The sequence below is a fragment of the Primulina huaijiensis genome, chromosome 12, assembly GCF_012295235.1.
Source record: "Primulina huaijiensis isolate GDHJ02 chromosome 12, ASM1229523v2, whole genome shotgun sequence".
In the NCBI taxonomy this organism is placed as follows: domain Eukaryota; kingdom Viridiplantae; phylum Streptophyta; class Magnoliopsida; order Lamiales; family Gesneriaceae; genus Primulina; species Primulina huaijiensis.
Genome location: NC_133317.1, coordinates 6367490 through 6382380, shown reverse-complemented (window position 1 = coordinate 6382380; position 14891 = coordinate 6367490). Strand labels below are relative to the sequence as shown.

The window sequence follows — 14891 nt, the reverse complement described above, 5'->3', positions numbered from 1 at the left end:
GTCACTTAAACATTTAAAGGCAAAGTTGTTAAAAAAATCGGACTACTAAAACATGTAAAAGCCCAACTTAACATGATTAAGGCAGGAAACAAGGAAACTGCAACGAGTACAAATCTAATGTTTCACATAGAAGCCTTTCTACACAATCCTGAACAAGAAATGGATACTATTATTTCCCACAGAAATTTCAGTAAATCTACTATCATATCTAAATCTCATAAAACTAGGGGNATCTCGTCGAAAGCATAGATAATTGTCGAATGAATTAAGTAGATTACACTACAAAAAAAAAGGGGTTTAGCGACAGCCAAAACCGTCGCTAAAAGGTTTAAGCGACGGTTCTAGCGACGGTTTGGAAAACCGTAACAGGAGGCCTCGTCNTTCGGTATACCGAACATTCGGTATACCGAATTTTCGGTATCGGTATCGGTATGGATTTTTCCATACCGATATTTACGGTACGGTATACGGTACCGTAGTTCGGTACGGTATACCGTACCGTACCCACCCCTACATAAAACCATGGAGTGACCACTACAAAAAAAAAAAGGGTTAGCGATAGCCAAAACCGTCGCTAAAACCGTCGCTAAAAGGTTTAAGCGACGGTTCTAGCGACGGTTTGNACTGAAAGCGACGGTTTCTAAAACACCGTCGCTACAATAAGCGACGGTGTTTGAAAACTCGTCGCTATATTAAGCGACGGTGTTTGGAAACCCGTCGCTATATTAAGCGACGGTTTATCGGAATACCGTCGCTATATAAAGTGAAGGTTTTTTAAAGAACCGTAGCTTAATTAAGCTAGGTTTTCCGTTAAAAAAATTAAAAAGCATCAAAAAATACTAAGCAAAATTTCATAAATACATACACCATAAATATTAAATTTTCGATAAAAAAAAACTTTAAAAATCTTACTTGCGCGAAAATATGCAGATCCACGTAACGTTGAAAGATTACACCGACGAGCAAATCTACGAAATTAATACAAAAAAATGTTAGTACAAGTAAAAAAAAACAGAAAATACGAAAAAATTTATAGAGTCTCGTTAAAAGAAAAAAATCCGAATAGGCGAAATCGCTGTAAGTTGTTCGCGAACTTCGGTATATAAAAGAATTATAGCGACGGTAGTCGAAAAACTTGTCGCCATTAGCGACAATTTTTGAGAAACCGTCGCCGATCTAGATCGGCGACGGTTAGTAAAACTGTCGCTATTGGCGACGGTTTAGAAATTCCGTCGCGAAAGGCGACGGATTATATAAACCGTCGCAACATAATGCGACAGTTTTTCATTATACGGTCGCACACCCGTCGCACAAAATAGCGACGGTGTCATGAAACCGTTGCTAATATAGCGACTGTTGTTGTAGAACTGTCGCTATAAGAGCGACGGTTTTAGATAAACCGTCGCATAGTTTAGTAGACGACGGGTTTATGAATAACCGTCGCTATTATAGCGTCGGTGTTTAATAACCGTCGCTCAATGAGCGACGGTATATCAGAACCTGTCGCTAATATAGCGACGGTTGTACGCTTTGAAAGCGACGGTTTATAAAAAACCGTCGCAACAAAAGCGACGGTTTACTAAAAACCGTCGCTATGGTGGCAACGGTTTATTAAAAACCGTCGCTATTCTGCCCGTTTTTTTGTAGTGGACATACACCACGAGTTGAGGGAAACCCGTGCTGATAATCAGTAATCACACATGGAACACTTGGTTAAGTCATTTGTGGCTAGGAAAAAGAGATGTGATTCAGAGAAACAATATAAAAGACGTGTGTCTCACTGATCAAGTATTCGATGCAGTTCCTTGAGTAGATGGCCCTGGACAATGTACGTGTAGCGCGCATATTACAAGCAAAATTTTTGTGTACAGTAGAATGTGTTCAGTTGATGGCCCTGAACGACTTGAAATGAATTCAGCGTGGATTGAAATAAAACCACCAGTGTTTATTATAAGCAGAAAGGTCAAAGCTAGAACCAGAACGCCAGCAGTTGGCAAGCCAGAAGGGTATACAGGATCATAGAGTCTTTTGTTTCCCAAACTTCTCACGTGAATTCAACAAAGAGGGATGGACAAAATATGGAAAGATCAAAATATGAATATATCTCAAATGAGAGCTCATACTACTTAAGTTCCTTAGTAAGTGATGTAATAGTAATCATGATTACTATGAATCAGAAAATAAGCTGATACCAAAAAAACATATTGTCGATTGTTACAAACAATACTACTCATTCTTGCATCAATTAATGGATAAAGATTTCTTGAGACTTCGAAGGATGCTCCACATGAATGTGGAGATTATGAATAGAATTATACCCGTCACAATGGCGTATCTAAGTCCAAGGTTAACCAGCAAGTTTACCAGAAGGCCAGCTAATACAACACCAACAAAATTCGCTGAGACACCAGACCAGAATGGCATATCCAATATAGATGCGATAAAGGCTCCAGTCCAAGCTCCAGTCCCAGGGAACGGCACTGCCACAAATAGCATCAACCCAAGCCATTGAAATTCTTTGACAGGTCCGGCCTTCTCTTTGGCCCTCTTGAATAACATGTCAATGAATCGAGAAGCAGTTTGATTCTTTCCAGTGAGAAAGGCTGCAACCTTTTTCAGGTACAGTATAATAAATGGCACAGGCACCATGTTCCTGCAATTGCAGCACATAACAGCTATATTTCCAAAATTCCTATTCAGAAGATGAGCCAATAGCTTCCTTATATAATTCCTCCTTTTACACTAAGATTGTGTTTGAAAGACAAACTAGAAACCAGTAAATTTGGTTCAAAATTAGCTAACGAAAAGAAGACATGAAATTATATGCAAAATCTGGGGATATCTGAGACAGTGAGACTAACCCAAGAACAGACAGCACAGTTAACACAACAGGCTTGAGCTGCAGCCAATAACCAACAGGAATTGCTCCACGCAGCTCAATCACCGGAAGCGTCGCCAGAGCAAATACAACAGCCTCGTCGGGCCAGCCCGAAGCCCGCAAAGTATTAGCAACTTTTACACCAAAGCCTGAAGCCCTAATGGAATCAGTAGGCGCAGAAGCCTTAGCATTCCCAGAAAAGGCATACAATCCAATGGATACAGATGCCCATAATAACACCCATAAAAGAAATTTCACTGGTTTCTCCGCAGAACCCCTCGAAGACTCGTCATTTTCAATAGTTTCAAGAAAATCACTCGCTGAAGCCCTTGTTACAGTAATTCGGGAACTGCCCAGATGAGGTAAAGCCCGACACGAAAGCAAAGATTCCGACTTTATGTAAACGTTATCGATCGGAAGCGAAGAAAAATGGGTTCTTGCAACTGGGAATTTTATGTGGGACTTCACATGATAGAATACGCCGATCTTTGGTGGGTGAGATAAAATGGAAGCCATTGATGAAGTGAATTAAGCTTCCGAATTGGGTCAATACTTCTCAGTGAGTTTCAATGATTTGACCAAGATTCAACTTTCAAGAATGCCGAATTCTTCGAAATTTTGGAGATTCTTCAGTAAGCCAGAGACTTTGTTCCTTGTTTGTTTACTTCGACAAAGTGAGAAATCGAATGAATTGTAACTCAGGTTTATAATCCGTAATTTAGCAGTGCTAAAAAATAAAATTGAAAAAATTATATTTTTATTTTTATAAATTGGTTTGTTTTTGTTTTAATAATATAATTTTACAAAATTTAGTTGTAACTTTGATTTTTTTTTTCTTCTTGAAACCACTGAATATATCAAATATAGTCTATTTATCATCGATTATCTGGTTCGTTATATTAAAATTCACGGATAAAAAAATGAGAAAAATAAAATGAAACGAAATCAAATAATTCAAAATGAGAATAAAAAAGTGTCGTTTTTTTTATTTTTGTTTATGTATATTTTATTGTATATAATATAAAATTTATTCTTGTCACGTGAGCTATATAGAAAAACATCGATGTCAAATAAACCATATACGATGAATTTAGTGATTTCAGATAAATAAAAAAACCAAAACAAAAAATAATCAAAATTACTTATAAATATCAAACTTTGACAAAGCATAGGACTACAGTATAGAACACAGAACACCACATAGCACTAAAATTAAAATTTTCGCAAACAAAAACGTTAGGTGGATTGTTCGAGGTTGAAGCATAACAATAAAATACTGATATTCCAATAATGTTAAAATTGTAATTTTATTTATCCCTTTTTATTTTGGGATACAATTATCTACGTCCTATTATCAATTAAAATTATATATTCGACAATATATTTACGTTATTGTCAACAACTTGGCAAAAACTTATGTGAGACGGTCTCACGTGTCGTATTTAATTTGTGAGACGGATCTCTTATTTGGGTCATCCATGAAAAAGTATTATCTTTTATGCTAAGAGTATTACTTTCTATTGTGAATATCAGTATGGTTGACTCGTCTCACAGATAAAGATTCGTGAGATAGTCTCACAAGATACCTACTCCAACAACTTTGATGATATGTGTAAACATCAAGACTAAGCTTATACATCAACCGTGACACTAAGTTAAACACATTCCGAAACACAGATTGTAGCAATAACATTCCCAAAGAAGTCGATGTTTATTAATTTGATCGACACCGCCGTGGGTGATTAGGTATTGTTATCATTTTCAGCAATCTCAATTTATTGAAGATTGTAAAACGAGATTATAGGCAGAGAAGAGAGGAAAATTGAAAGAAGAATTGGGAATGAATTATGCTGAGAATTTCAAGAATACAAATCTGTTTTCTTTCTTTCCTTTTTCCCTTTGAGATCGCGTGGCTCTATTCTTCTGGTCATGTCAGATTCATAGTCAAAAATATTTGTAAGACAACCCATGAAGCAAGCATGCAAACGTTTATTGAATATTATAATTAAAAAAATATTTATCGATCAATATATTTTCTCCCGAAAGTCACGAACAGTAACACTATCGATATTTTCAGATATATTTATTGAGTAGCTAGTTAGATTTTGGAAATGGTTTCATGGTTGGCTTATCAATTGATTAAATTATTCTTGACTCAAATTGATCATTCGAATAACTTTGTCATAACGTGTGAAACTAACTTGAACTGATGCAACAAATATTTTGGTCAAAATGATATATAAAGAATGAAACAAAACTTTAATTTTGTGTGTCTATCATAAATGATTATATGAAACAAGTAGATGAATACATGAGTTTGTTTGTAGAAGTTCGAGGACTAAATCCAACAATGTCTCATTTTCCTCTGTTTTCGAAAGTTTCCACTAAAAGATTTGGATTTATACTATACATTTTTACAAACACGATCCAACTAAAGTCACATTCTCGGTTAAAACTCCTAGCACTTTCAATTCGTCAGGACACACAATCCCTAACCGATCTACCAAACGACAAGTCTAGAGAAAGCTCTCGTTGATTCTTCATGCCAATTTGGTTCTTGAAGCATGTAACATATGAAGGTCCATGACATAACTCTTGATTTATCCTTCTTTTTTTTGTTAACATCAAAACTTAATGTCCTATTATAACTGTTACATCCACATAGATAGAGATACATGTATGTAAATATTCGTTGTTCTTTTAATCGAAAAGAATATATACAGAGCATAAATTACTCAAGTAAAAAAGGCTTCTTTCGAATTGCAATAAAAAATGCTTCTTTCTGGTTGAAACTTTTCGTCTTTGTGATAAGCACCGTTGCTTCAGAAACCACATCAGATCCTCAGGAATTAGAGTCTCTTACAAACATTGTGAGCTGTTTGAGGAATCTTGTTATCCTAACAATGTCAAACGAAACACCTTATATTTTATGTATCATCCTTGTTTTCCTCCTATAATCGATTTCCGTTTCTTATACTAATTTCTCAAATTAGTTTTGTCGACCAATAATTTCTTTTCCAATAAATAAAAATATATAATATGTGATACATTTGTACTACATCTTAAAAATTAAATATTTAAAATGAGTTTATAATGGGTTTACAATGAACTTCTATAGCAACTTGGGATAATCATTTTCGTAAAACGAGAACGAATACGAAGTAATTGTTATAAGAGCTCATTGTGCAGTCACGCAGGCGCGGGTCCGAGCTCGGGGTGACATAATAGATTTCGGTTTTTTATTCTTACTTGGGTCTTCTTATTCGTACTTTATTTTTTAAATTCATATTTCAAAATGACAGTGTAGTCACTCACTATTTTTTATAATTATATTTTGATCCTCATTTAAATATAAACCAAATGAATTATAAAAAACATTGAAAAAAAACGCAACGCGTGCGTCTATGCACTAATACTAATAAAGTGGTTGCAATCGACGATATATTCCGACACTAAAAGATGATATTACGTATTTGATTCCAAATTATTGTTGTTCTGTACCATTCCAAATTATTGTTGTTCTGTTAGACCAGTTAATATATATAATCAAAAGAAAAGAATCTTGAAAAGTAGTTATCTACTGTCAATATTCCAAATTATTTTTTACTAAGATGCGAATCAAGAATTTATAAATTACTGTACTTTTTTTTGTGAGTCTACGATTTGTAGATTTCATTAGTCAAAGCAAATAAACTAATTTATTGCAACTTTTTTGATGAAACCAAATCGAATTTCAATCTTAGTGCAAAATGACACATTTTCAGTATTTTTAATTTAATTTAATTTGAGGAGTGTTATATATATGTACATACACACTAGAAAAGTGCACGTGCGTTGCACGTAAGCAACTAAACTACTGAAAATATATGAATGAAATTTTGATAATATTTAAATGAATTAAAATATGGCTAGTAGCATTTATCAATTGAAACAAACCAAACCACAAAAAATAAAAATCATGACCATAGACGGTATATGAATCGGAAAAAGTTATCTTATCCACATGATACATTTTTCAATAAGCTTCTTGGTTGCTTTTGACAAATCAACTCTTTGTCGTAGTTTTTATAATATGCGTATAACCATTTTGGTATACTCAACAAGTATATTATGATATTTAACACTTATTAATGATTGAATTAAGTACAGTATTAATTATCATATTAAACTAACACAGAAAATGACTTAAAGAACCTCATGAACACAACGAATTGTAAAATAAATGAAAGAGTAAAATAGTAAGCTCACAATTCAAATGAAAATAAAATATTAATAATAGTAAAATAGATGTTAGTAATATTAATTTTTTTAAAAAAAATATGTAACATGTAATTAAATTAAATTTAAAAGTAAAATCAAATTAATAATTATTTTGATTGAATTAAGTATACTATTAATGATCATATTAAACTAACATATAAAATGACCTAACTAACCTCATGAACACTACAAATTGTAAAATATATGAATGAAATTTAGATAATATTTAAATGAATTAAAATATGGCTAGTAGCATTTATCAATTGAAACAAAACCAAACCACAAAACATAAAAATCATGACCATAGACGGTATATGAATCGGAAAAAGATATCTTATCCACATGACACATTTTTCAATATGCTTCTTGGTTGCTTTTGACAAATCAACTCTTTGTCGTAGTTTTTATAATATGCGTATAATCATTTTGGTATACTTAACAAGTATATTATGATCTTTAACACTTATTAATGATTGAATTAAGTATACTATTGATGATCATATTAAACTAACATAGAAAATGACTTAAAAAACCTCATGAACACAACAAATTGTAAAATAAATGAAAGAGTAAATAGTAAGCTCACAATTCAAATGAAAATAAAATATTAATAATAGTAAAATAGATGTTAGTAATATTAATTTTTTAAAAAAAAATATGTAACATGTAATTAAATTAAAATTAAAAGTATAATCAAATTAATAATTATTTTGATTGAATTAAGTACAGTATTAATTATCATATTAAACTAACATAGAAAATGACTTAACTAACCTCATGAACACTACAAATTGTAAAATATATTAATGAAATTGAATTAAGAATTAAAAGAATGAGAATAAGGCAAGTAGCATTTATCAATTGAAACAAAACCAAACCACAAAACATAAAAATCATGACCTTAGACGGTATATGAATCGGAAAAAGTTATCTTATCCACATGACACATTTTTCAATATGCTTCTTGGTTGCTTTTGACAAATCAACTCTTTGTCGTATTTTTTATAATATGCGTATAATCATTTTGGTATACTTAACAAGTATAGTATGATCTTTAACACTTATTAATGATTGAATTAAGTACAGTATTAATTATCATATTAAACTAACATATAAAATGACCTAACTAACCTCATGAACACTACAAATTGTAAAATATATTAATGAAATTTAGATAGTATTTAAATGAATTAAAATCTGGCTAGTAACATTTATCAATTGAAACAAACCAAACCACAAAAAATAAAAATCATGACCATAGACGGTATATGAATCGGAAAAAGTTATCTTATCCACATGATACATTTTTCAATATGCTTCTTGGTTGCTTTTGACAAATCAACTCTTTGTCGTATTTTTTATAATATGCGTATAACCATTTTGGTATACTCAACAAGTATATTATGATCTTTAACACTTATTAATGATTGAATTAAGTATACTATTACTGATCATATTAAACTAACATATAAAATGACCTAACTAACATCATGAACACAACAAATTGTAAAATAAATGAAAGGATGAAATTGTAAGCTCATAATTCAAACTCATATATTTATAATAGTAAAATAGATGTTAGTAATATTAAATTTTTTCAAAAAAATATATAACATGTAATTAAATTAAATTTAAAAGTAAAATAAAAATAATAAATACCTTAACTAAGTACTCTATTAATAATCCTATTAAACTTACTTAGAAAATAATTTAAAGAACATCATGAACACAACAAATTGTAAAATATATTAATGAAATTGAATTAAGAATTAAAAGAATGAGAATAAGGCAAGTAGCATTTATCAATTGAAACATAACAAAACCACAAAACATAAAAATCATGACCTTAGACGGTATATGAATCGGAAAAAGAAATCTTATCCACATGACACATTTTTCAATATGCTTCTTGGTTGCTTTTGACAAATCAACTCTTTGTCGTAGTTTTTATAATATGCGTATAATCATTTTGGTATACTTAACAAGTATATTATGATATTTAACACTTATTAATGATTGAATTAAGTATACTATTACTGATCATATTAAACTAACACAGAAAATGACTTAAAGAACCTCAAGAACACAACGAATTGTAAAATAAATGGAAGAGTAAAATAGTAAGCGCACAATTCAAATGAAAATAAAATATTAATAATAATAAAATAGATGTTAGTAATATTAATTTTTTAAAAAAAAATGTAACATGTAATTAAATTGAATTTAAAATTAAAATCAAATTAATAATTATTTTGATTGAATTAAGTACAGTATTAATTATCATATTAAACTAACATAGAAAATGACTTAACTAGCCTCATGAACACAACAAATTGTAAAATATATTAATGAAATTTAGATAGTATTTAAATGAATTAAAATCTGGCTAGTAACATTTATCAATTGAAACAAAACCAAACCACAAAACATAAAAATCATGACCATAGACGGTATATGAATCGGAAAAAGTTATCTTATCCACATGATACATTTTTCAATAAGCTTCTTGGTTTATTTTGACAAATCAACTCTTTGTCGTAGTTTTTATAATATGCGTATAATCATTTTGGTATACTTAACAAGTATATTATGATATTTAACACTTATTAATGATTGAATTAAGTACAGTATTAATTATCATATTAAACTAACATATAAAATGACCTAACTAACCTCATGAACACTACAAATTGTAAAATATATTAATGAAATTTAGATAGTATTTAAATGAATTAAAATATGGCTAGTAACATTTATCAATTGAAACAAAACCAAACCACAAAACATAAAGATCATGACCATAGACGGTATATGAATCGGAAAAAGTTATCTTATCCACATGATACATTTTTCAATAAGCTTCTTGGTTTATTTTGACAAATCAACTCTTTGTCGTATTTTTTATAATATGCGTATAATCATTTTGGTATACTTAACAAGTATAGTATGATCTTTAACACTTATTAATGATTGAATTAAGTACAGTATTAATTATCATATTAAACTAACATAGAAAATGACTTAAAAAACCTCATGAACACAACATATTATAAAATATATAAAAAAGTAAAATAGTAAGCTCACAATCCAAATGAAAATAAAATATTAATAATAATAAAATAGATGTTAGTAATATTAAATTTTTAAAAAAAATATGTAACATGTAATTAAATTAAATTTAAAAGTAAAATAAAAATAATAAATACCTTAACTAAGTACTCTATTAATAATCCTATTAAACTTACTTAGAAAATAATTTAAAGAACATCATGAACATGACAAATTATAAAACAAAAAAATGGTAAAACAATTAGTTTATAAATGAAAATCATATATTTATAATAGTAAAATAGATGTAAGTAATATTAAATTTTTTCAAAAAAATATGTAACATGTAAATAAATTAAATTTAAAAATAAAATCAAATTAATAATTATTTTGATTGAATTAAGTACAGTATTAATTATCATATTAAACTAACATATAAAATGACCTAACTAACATCATGAACACAACAAATTGTAAAATATATTAATGAAATTTAGATAGTATTTAAATGAATTAAAATATAGCTAGTAGCATTTATCAATTGAAACATAACAAAACCACAAAACATAAAAATCATGACCTTAGACGGTATATGAATCGGAAAAAGTTATCTTATCCACATGATACATTTTTCAATATGCTTCTTGGTTGCTTTTGACAAATCAACTCTTTGTCGTATTTTTTATAATATGCGTATAACCATTTTGGTATACTCAACAAGTATATTATGATATTTAACACTTATTAATGATTGAATTAAGTATACTATTAATGATCATAATAAACTAACATATAAAATGACCTAACTAACCTCAAGAACACAACGAATTGTAAAATAAATGAAAGAGTAAATAGTAAGCTCACAATCCAAATGAAAATAAAATATTAATAATAATAAAATAGATGTTAGTAATATTAAATTTTTTCAAAAAAATATATAACATGTAATTAAATTAAATTTAAAAATAAAATCAAATTAATAATTATTTTGAGTGAATTAAGTACACTATTAATGATCATATTAAACTAACATAGATAATGACTTAAAGAACCTCAAGAACACAACGAATTGTAAAATAAATGGAAGAGTAAAATAGTAAGCTCACAATTCAAATGAAAATCAAATATTAATAAAAGAAAAATAAATTTTAGTAATATTAAATTTTTTCAAAAAAATATATAACATGTAATTAAATTAAAATTAAAAGTATAATCAAATTAATAATTATTTTGATTGAATTAAGTATACTATTAATGATCATAATAAACTAACATATAAAATGACCTAACTAACCTCAAGAACACAACGAATTGTAAAATAAATGAAAGGGTGAAATTGTAAGCTCATAATTCAAACTCATATATTTATAATAGTAAAATAGATGTTAGTAATATTAAATTTTTAAAAAAAATATGTAACATGTAATTAAATTAAATTTAAAAATAAAATCAAATTAATAATTATTTTGATTGAATTAAGTACACTATTAATGATCATATTAAACTAACATAGAAAATGACTTAAAGAACCTCATGAACACAACAAATTGTAAAATAAATGAAAGGGTAAAATAGTAATCTCACAATTCAAATGAAAATCAAATATTAATAATAGTAAAATAGATGTTAGTAATATTAAATTTTTTAAAAAATATGTAACATGTAATTAAATTAAATTAAATTTAAAAGTAAAATCAAATTAATAATTATTTTGATTGAATTAAGTACATTATTAATGTAATNTTGCTAGCTCATGTATGATGTAAATGCTTTTCAAGGTTTTTAAAGATAGAGCTATCAGCAACTGGAAGATGTCGCTTAACAGACATAATCCAATTTCAGGCATGATAAACTGTATTGATGGTAAAAACTTTAGATGCTGAATCTACATATTACAATTTTGAAACTATACGGTTAACACCAGATTCTTTGCCCGTACAAGAGCTTTCCCACGTATTTCAAAATCCGGATGGAGACAGAAAAAATTTAAAATTAAACAAAAATGCGAAGACAAAAATAATAATAGAAAAAGGATAAAAAAAAACCAACAAAAAAAAAAAAAAAAAAAAAGTAAAAAAAAAAAAAAAAAAAAAAAAAAAAAAAAAAAAAAAACAAAGACATCGAACTAACATCAAAATTGCAAATAAACAAACACAGAAAACCAAAAATACGAATTTTTCATGATTAATCATACATTTCATAATCCTGAAATTATAAAAACTCTTGTTACTTACATTTTTTTAGCAAGACTTCATGATATTACATGGTATTTTTGAAATCTTGAGAAAAATTTGAAAGCTGGATTTTATTTCGATATATCAGGAAACTTAACATTTGGAGTCAGAAGGGAATTTAGACGAGAGGTTCTAATTGTTTGATATGACAATATGCTTACTTTCTACATAGCTAAGTAATAGACATGAACTAGAATTTAATTCTTATTATTTGAATGAACGACATCAAAACTGACAAGCACTCATCCACCATACTTTTTATGCTTATTCTCTCCAACCTGGCTTACATATCATGCCTGCATGTGCTTCTGATCTTAATTACCTGAAAAAAATTGATGCAGCAGGATATTGCATGAACCAAATTATGTATATATAAGCTAGAATTTTCAGACTATATAGATAATTACATCAAATTCATTGATTTGTGCAAATGGTTAATTAATTATTTTCACAGTTTCTATATTATTGTTCGCGACTTCGCGATTAGCGTATTTAAACTCGATGGCTGAGAGATTAATGTATAACCAGATGTAACAAAAGACTGATTTGACAAGAGCTAGCATTTTGTCTGGTTAAGCTAATATATAATTCTTTGATGGTAGAGGAAATTAGCACCAAATCTTTCTATATTTAACATCAGTGGTGGATATAATGAAAGTCCCAATCAGAACATATTCTGAAGACTATTTAGCAAATAAAAGGAGAAAATTTTAAGCTATGGACTAGTATAAAAACCATTGGCACCAAGTTATAATTCAAGCCAACAATATTCGAAATACTTAAATATAAAAAAGAAACCAGGTCAGTAAATTTCTTGAGAAGAAAAATGGGTGCCGGTCTCTCAACTGATATTCGTCAGACCAGTACTAGATTGTATAATCGATCGCCATCAATCCAGAAGGGTGGTCAAGTTATTGCATTCCACTCCTCAACGAAGTGGAGAATTCATTTCGAATCCGCAAAACAAACTTCGAAACTTGTATACATTATATGAGTTTCGCGATATTGTTATTAAAACTTTGTCTGATCTTGTGAAATTTCATCAGGGTTTTCTAATGATTATTTTCTTGTTGAAGATGGTGGTGGATTTCACAGCTTCCTGGTGCGGGCCGTGCCGTTACATTGACCCTGCAATCAACGAATTCGCCGTGAAATACACGGATGTCGACTTCATCAAGATTGATGTTGATGAGCTATTTGTATGCTAGATTATCTTCCTGCTAGATTATCTTCCCACTTTTCAATCAAAATCTAGTCCTAACCATCCGTATGCATCGAAATTTAATTATTTTCTGATCAAATCATGTTGTCGGGATCGTGTAAACTGCAGGATGTCGCACAAGATTTCGGGGTGCAAGCAATGCCTACTTTCCTGCTGATGAAGAGAGGGAAGATAGTTGATAAGGTTGTGGGGGCAAAGAAGGATGACCTACAAAAGAAGATTGACAAACACAGATTCTGAGACAGAACCCTAATTAAGTGGGCTTTGACCTTTATTCAGTGGCACAAGTGAACCAAGAATATCTTCAACGCTCTTATCTGGAATAATATACTATTTGCATGCATGTATTTGGATTTCGTACGATTCATGTATTCTCTCTAGAGAATCAAGAGTGATTGCTACGGTTTTATTTTCGATATTTCTAAGAAATAATTTCTTTGGCACGTATGTTTTGAGATGACATGTGAGATCAGTTCCATTTATACTGTTTTTGAACGAAGATATTTTATGAAAATACATGAAATCCTAGAAAATCAATCCTAGAAAATCATGAATATTTATTAAAAATATGATAAACTGATTGATTTTATCATAGTTGTTGAAAAATAATATTTAAAATGTGTGTATTGAATATTTGAATGTTGAAAATTAGGTAAAATTAGGTGTTGAGTATTGAAATTTGTGTGTGATGATGAAGGTAATGATGTAATTTATTTTTGGATTATTTGTAAAAATTTTCTATAAATAGATCTCTCATTTGTGAAGAAAATCACAAATTGAGTTGAGAGAAAAATATTATAAGGTGTGTAGTGTGATAATTTTGAGAGTTTGAGATTTTTACTTTTTACCGTAAATTTTTACTTTTTCACAACACGTTATCAGCACGAAACTCTAAAAGTCCTCCATATTTTTCCAAGCTCCAAAACAGAAGAAAAAGGTAACAAAAGTAATAATATTTATTTTATTGTTATTTATTTATTGTTTATATATGTAATATATAATATAATGTTATTGTTAGAAATAATAAAAATAATTTTTTCAAAAACTTGTTATAAATCCTGGGAGGATGTTAAGACGACATCCCACACTCCCGGTAAGGGATACGACAAGTATAAAAGCCTATAAGGTTTTTAAACAAAATATCTTATGACACCTCATTATAATATTGTGATATGATATACATAATTATTTAAAACATTACTAATATTATATACACCATATTATTACCATAAAATTATACAAATACATA

At 29.1% G+C, this 14891-nt stretch overlaps 3 protein-coding genes across 3 annotated transcripts in view; 1 reads left to right on the top strand and 2 right to left on the bottom strand.

The window, feature by feature from the left end:
• Nucleotides 1-1145, bottom strand: part of LOC140990161 (protein NRT1/ PTR FAMILY 4.6-like) — a 3765-nt gene extending 2620 nt beyond the window's left edge. The window contains exons 1-2 of the mRNA XM_073459735.1: nucleotides 1136-1145; nucleotides 913-968 (exon numbers count right to left, since the gene is read on the bottom strand). Coding sequence (XP_073315836.1) covers nucleotides 913-968; nucleotides 1136-1145 — 66 coding nt within the window. The remainder of the gene's footprint in view (nucleotides 1-912; nucleotides 969-1135) is intronic.
• Nucleotides 1146-2068: 923 nt separating this feature from the next.
• Nucleotides 2069-3552, bottom strand: LOC140989298 (uncharacterized). The gene is made up of 2 exons (XM_073458470.1): nucleotides 2862-3552; nucleotides 2069-2653 (listed from the first exon to the last, which is right to left on the bottom strand). Exons 1-2 carry the CDS (start codon nucleotides 3392-3394, stop codon nucleotides 2242-2244), a joined length of 945 nt encoding a protein of 314 aa, XP_073314571.1. The 5' UTR covers nucleotides 3395-3552; the 3' UTR covers nucleotides 2069-2241.
• Nucleotides 3553-13162: 9610 nt separating this feature from the next.
• Nucleotides 13163-14074, top strand: LOC140990229 (thioredoxin H2-like). Its single transcript, XM_073459830.1, has 3 exons — nucleotides 13163-13399; nucleotides 13497-13619; nucleotides 13751-14074. The coding sequence occupies exons 1-3, from the start codon at nucleotides 13247-13249 to the stop codon at nucleotides 13880-13882; spliced, it is 408 nt and encodes a 135-aa protein (XP_073315931.1). The 5' UTR covers nucleotides 13163-13246; the 3' UTR covers nucleotides 13883-14074.
• Nucleotides 14075-14891: the final 817 nt, after the last annotated feature.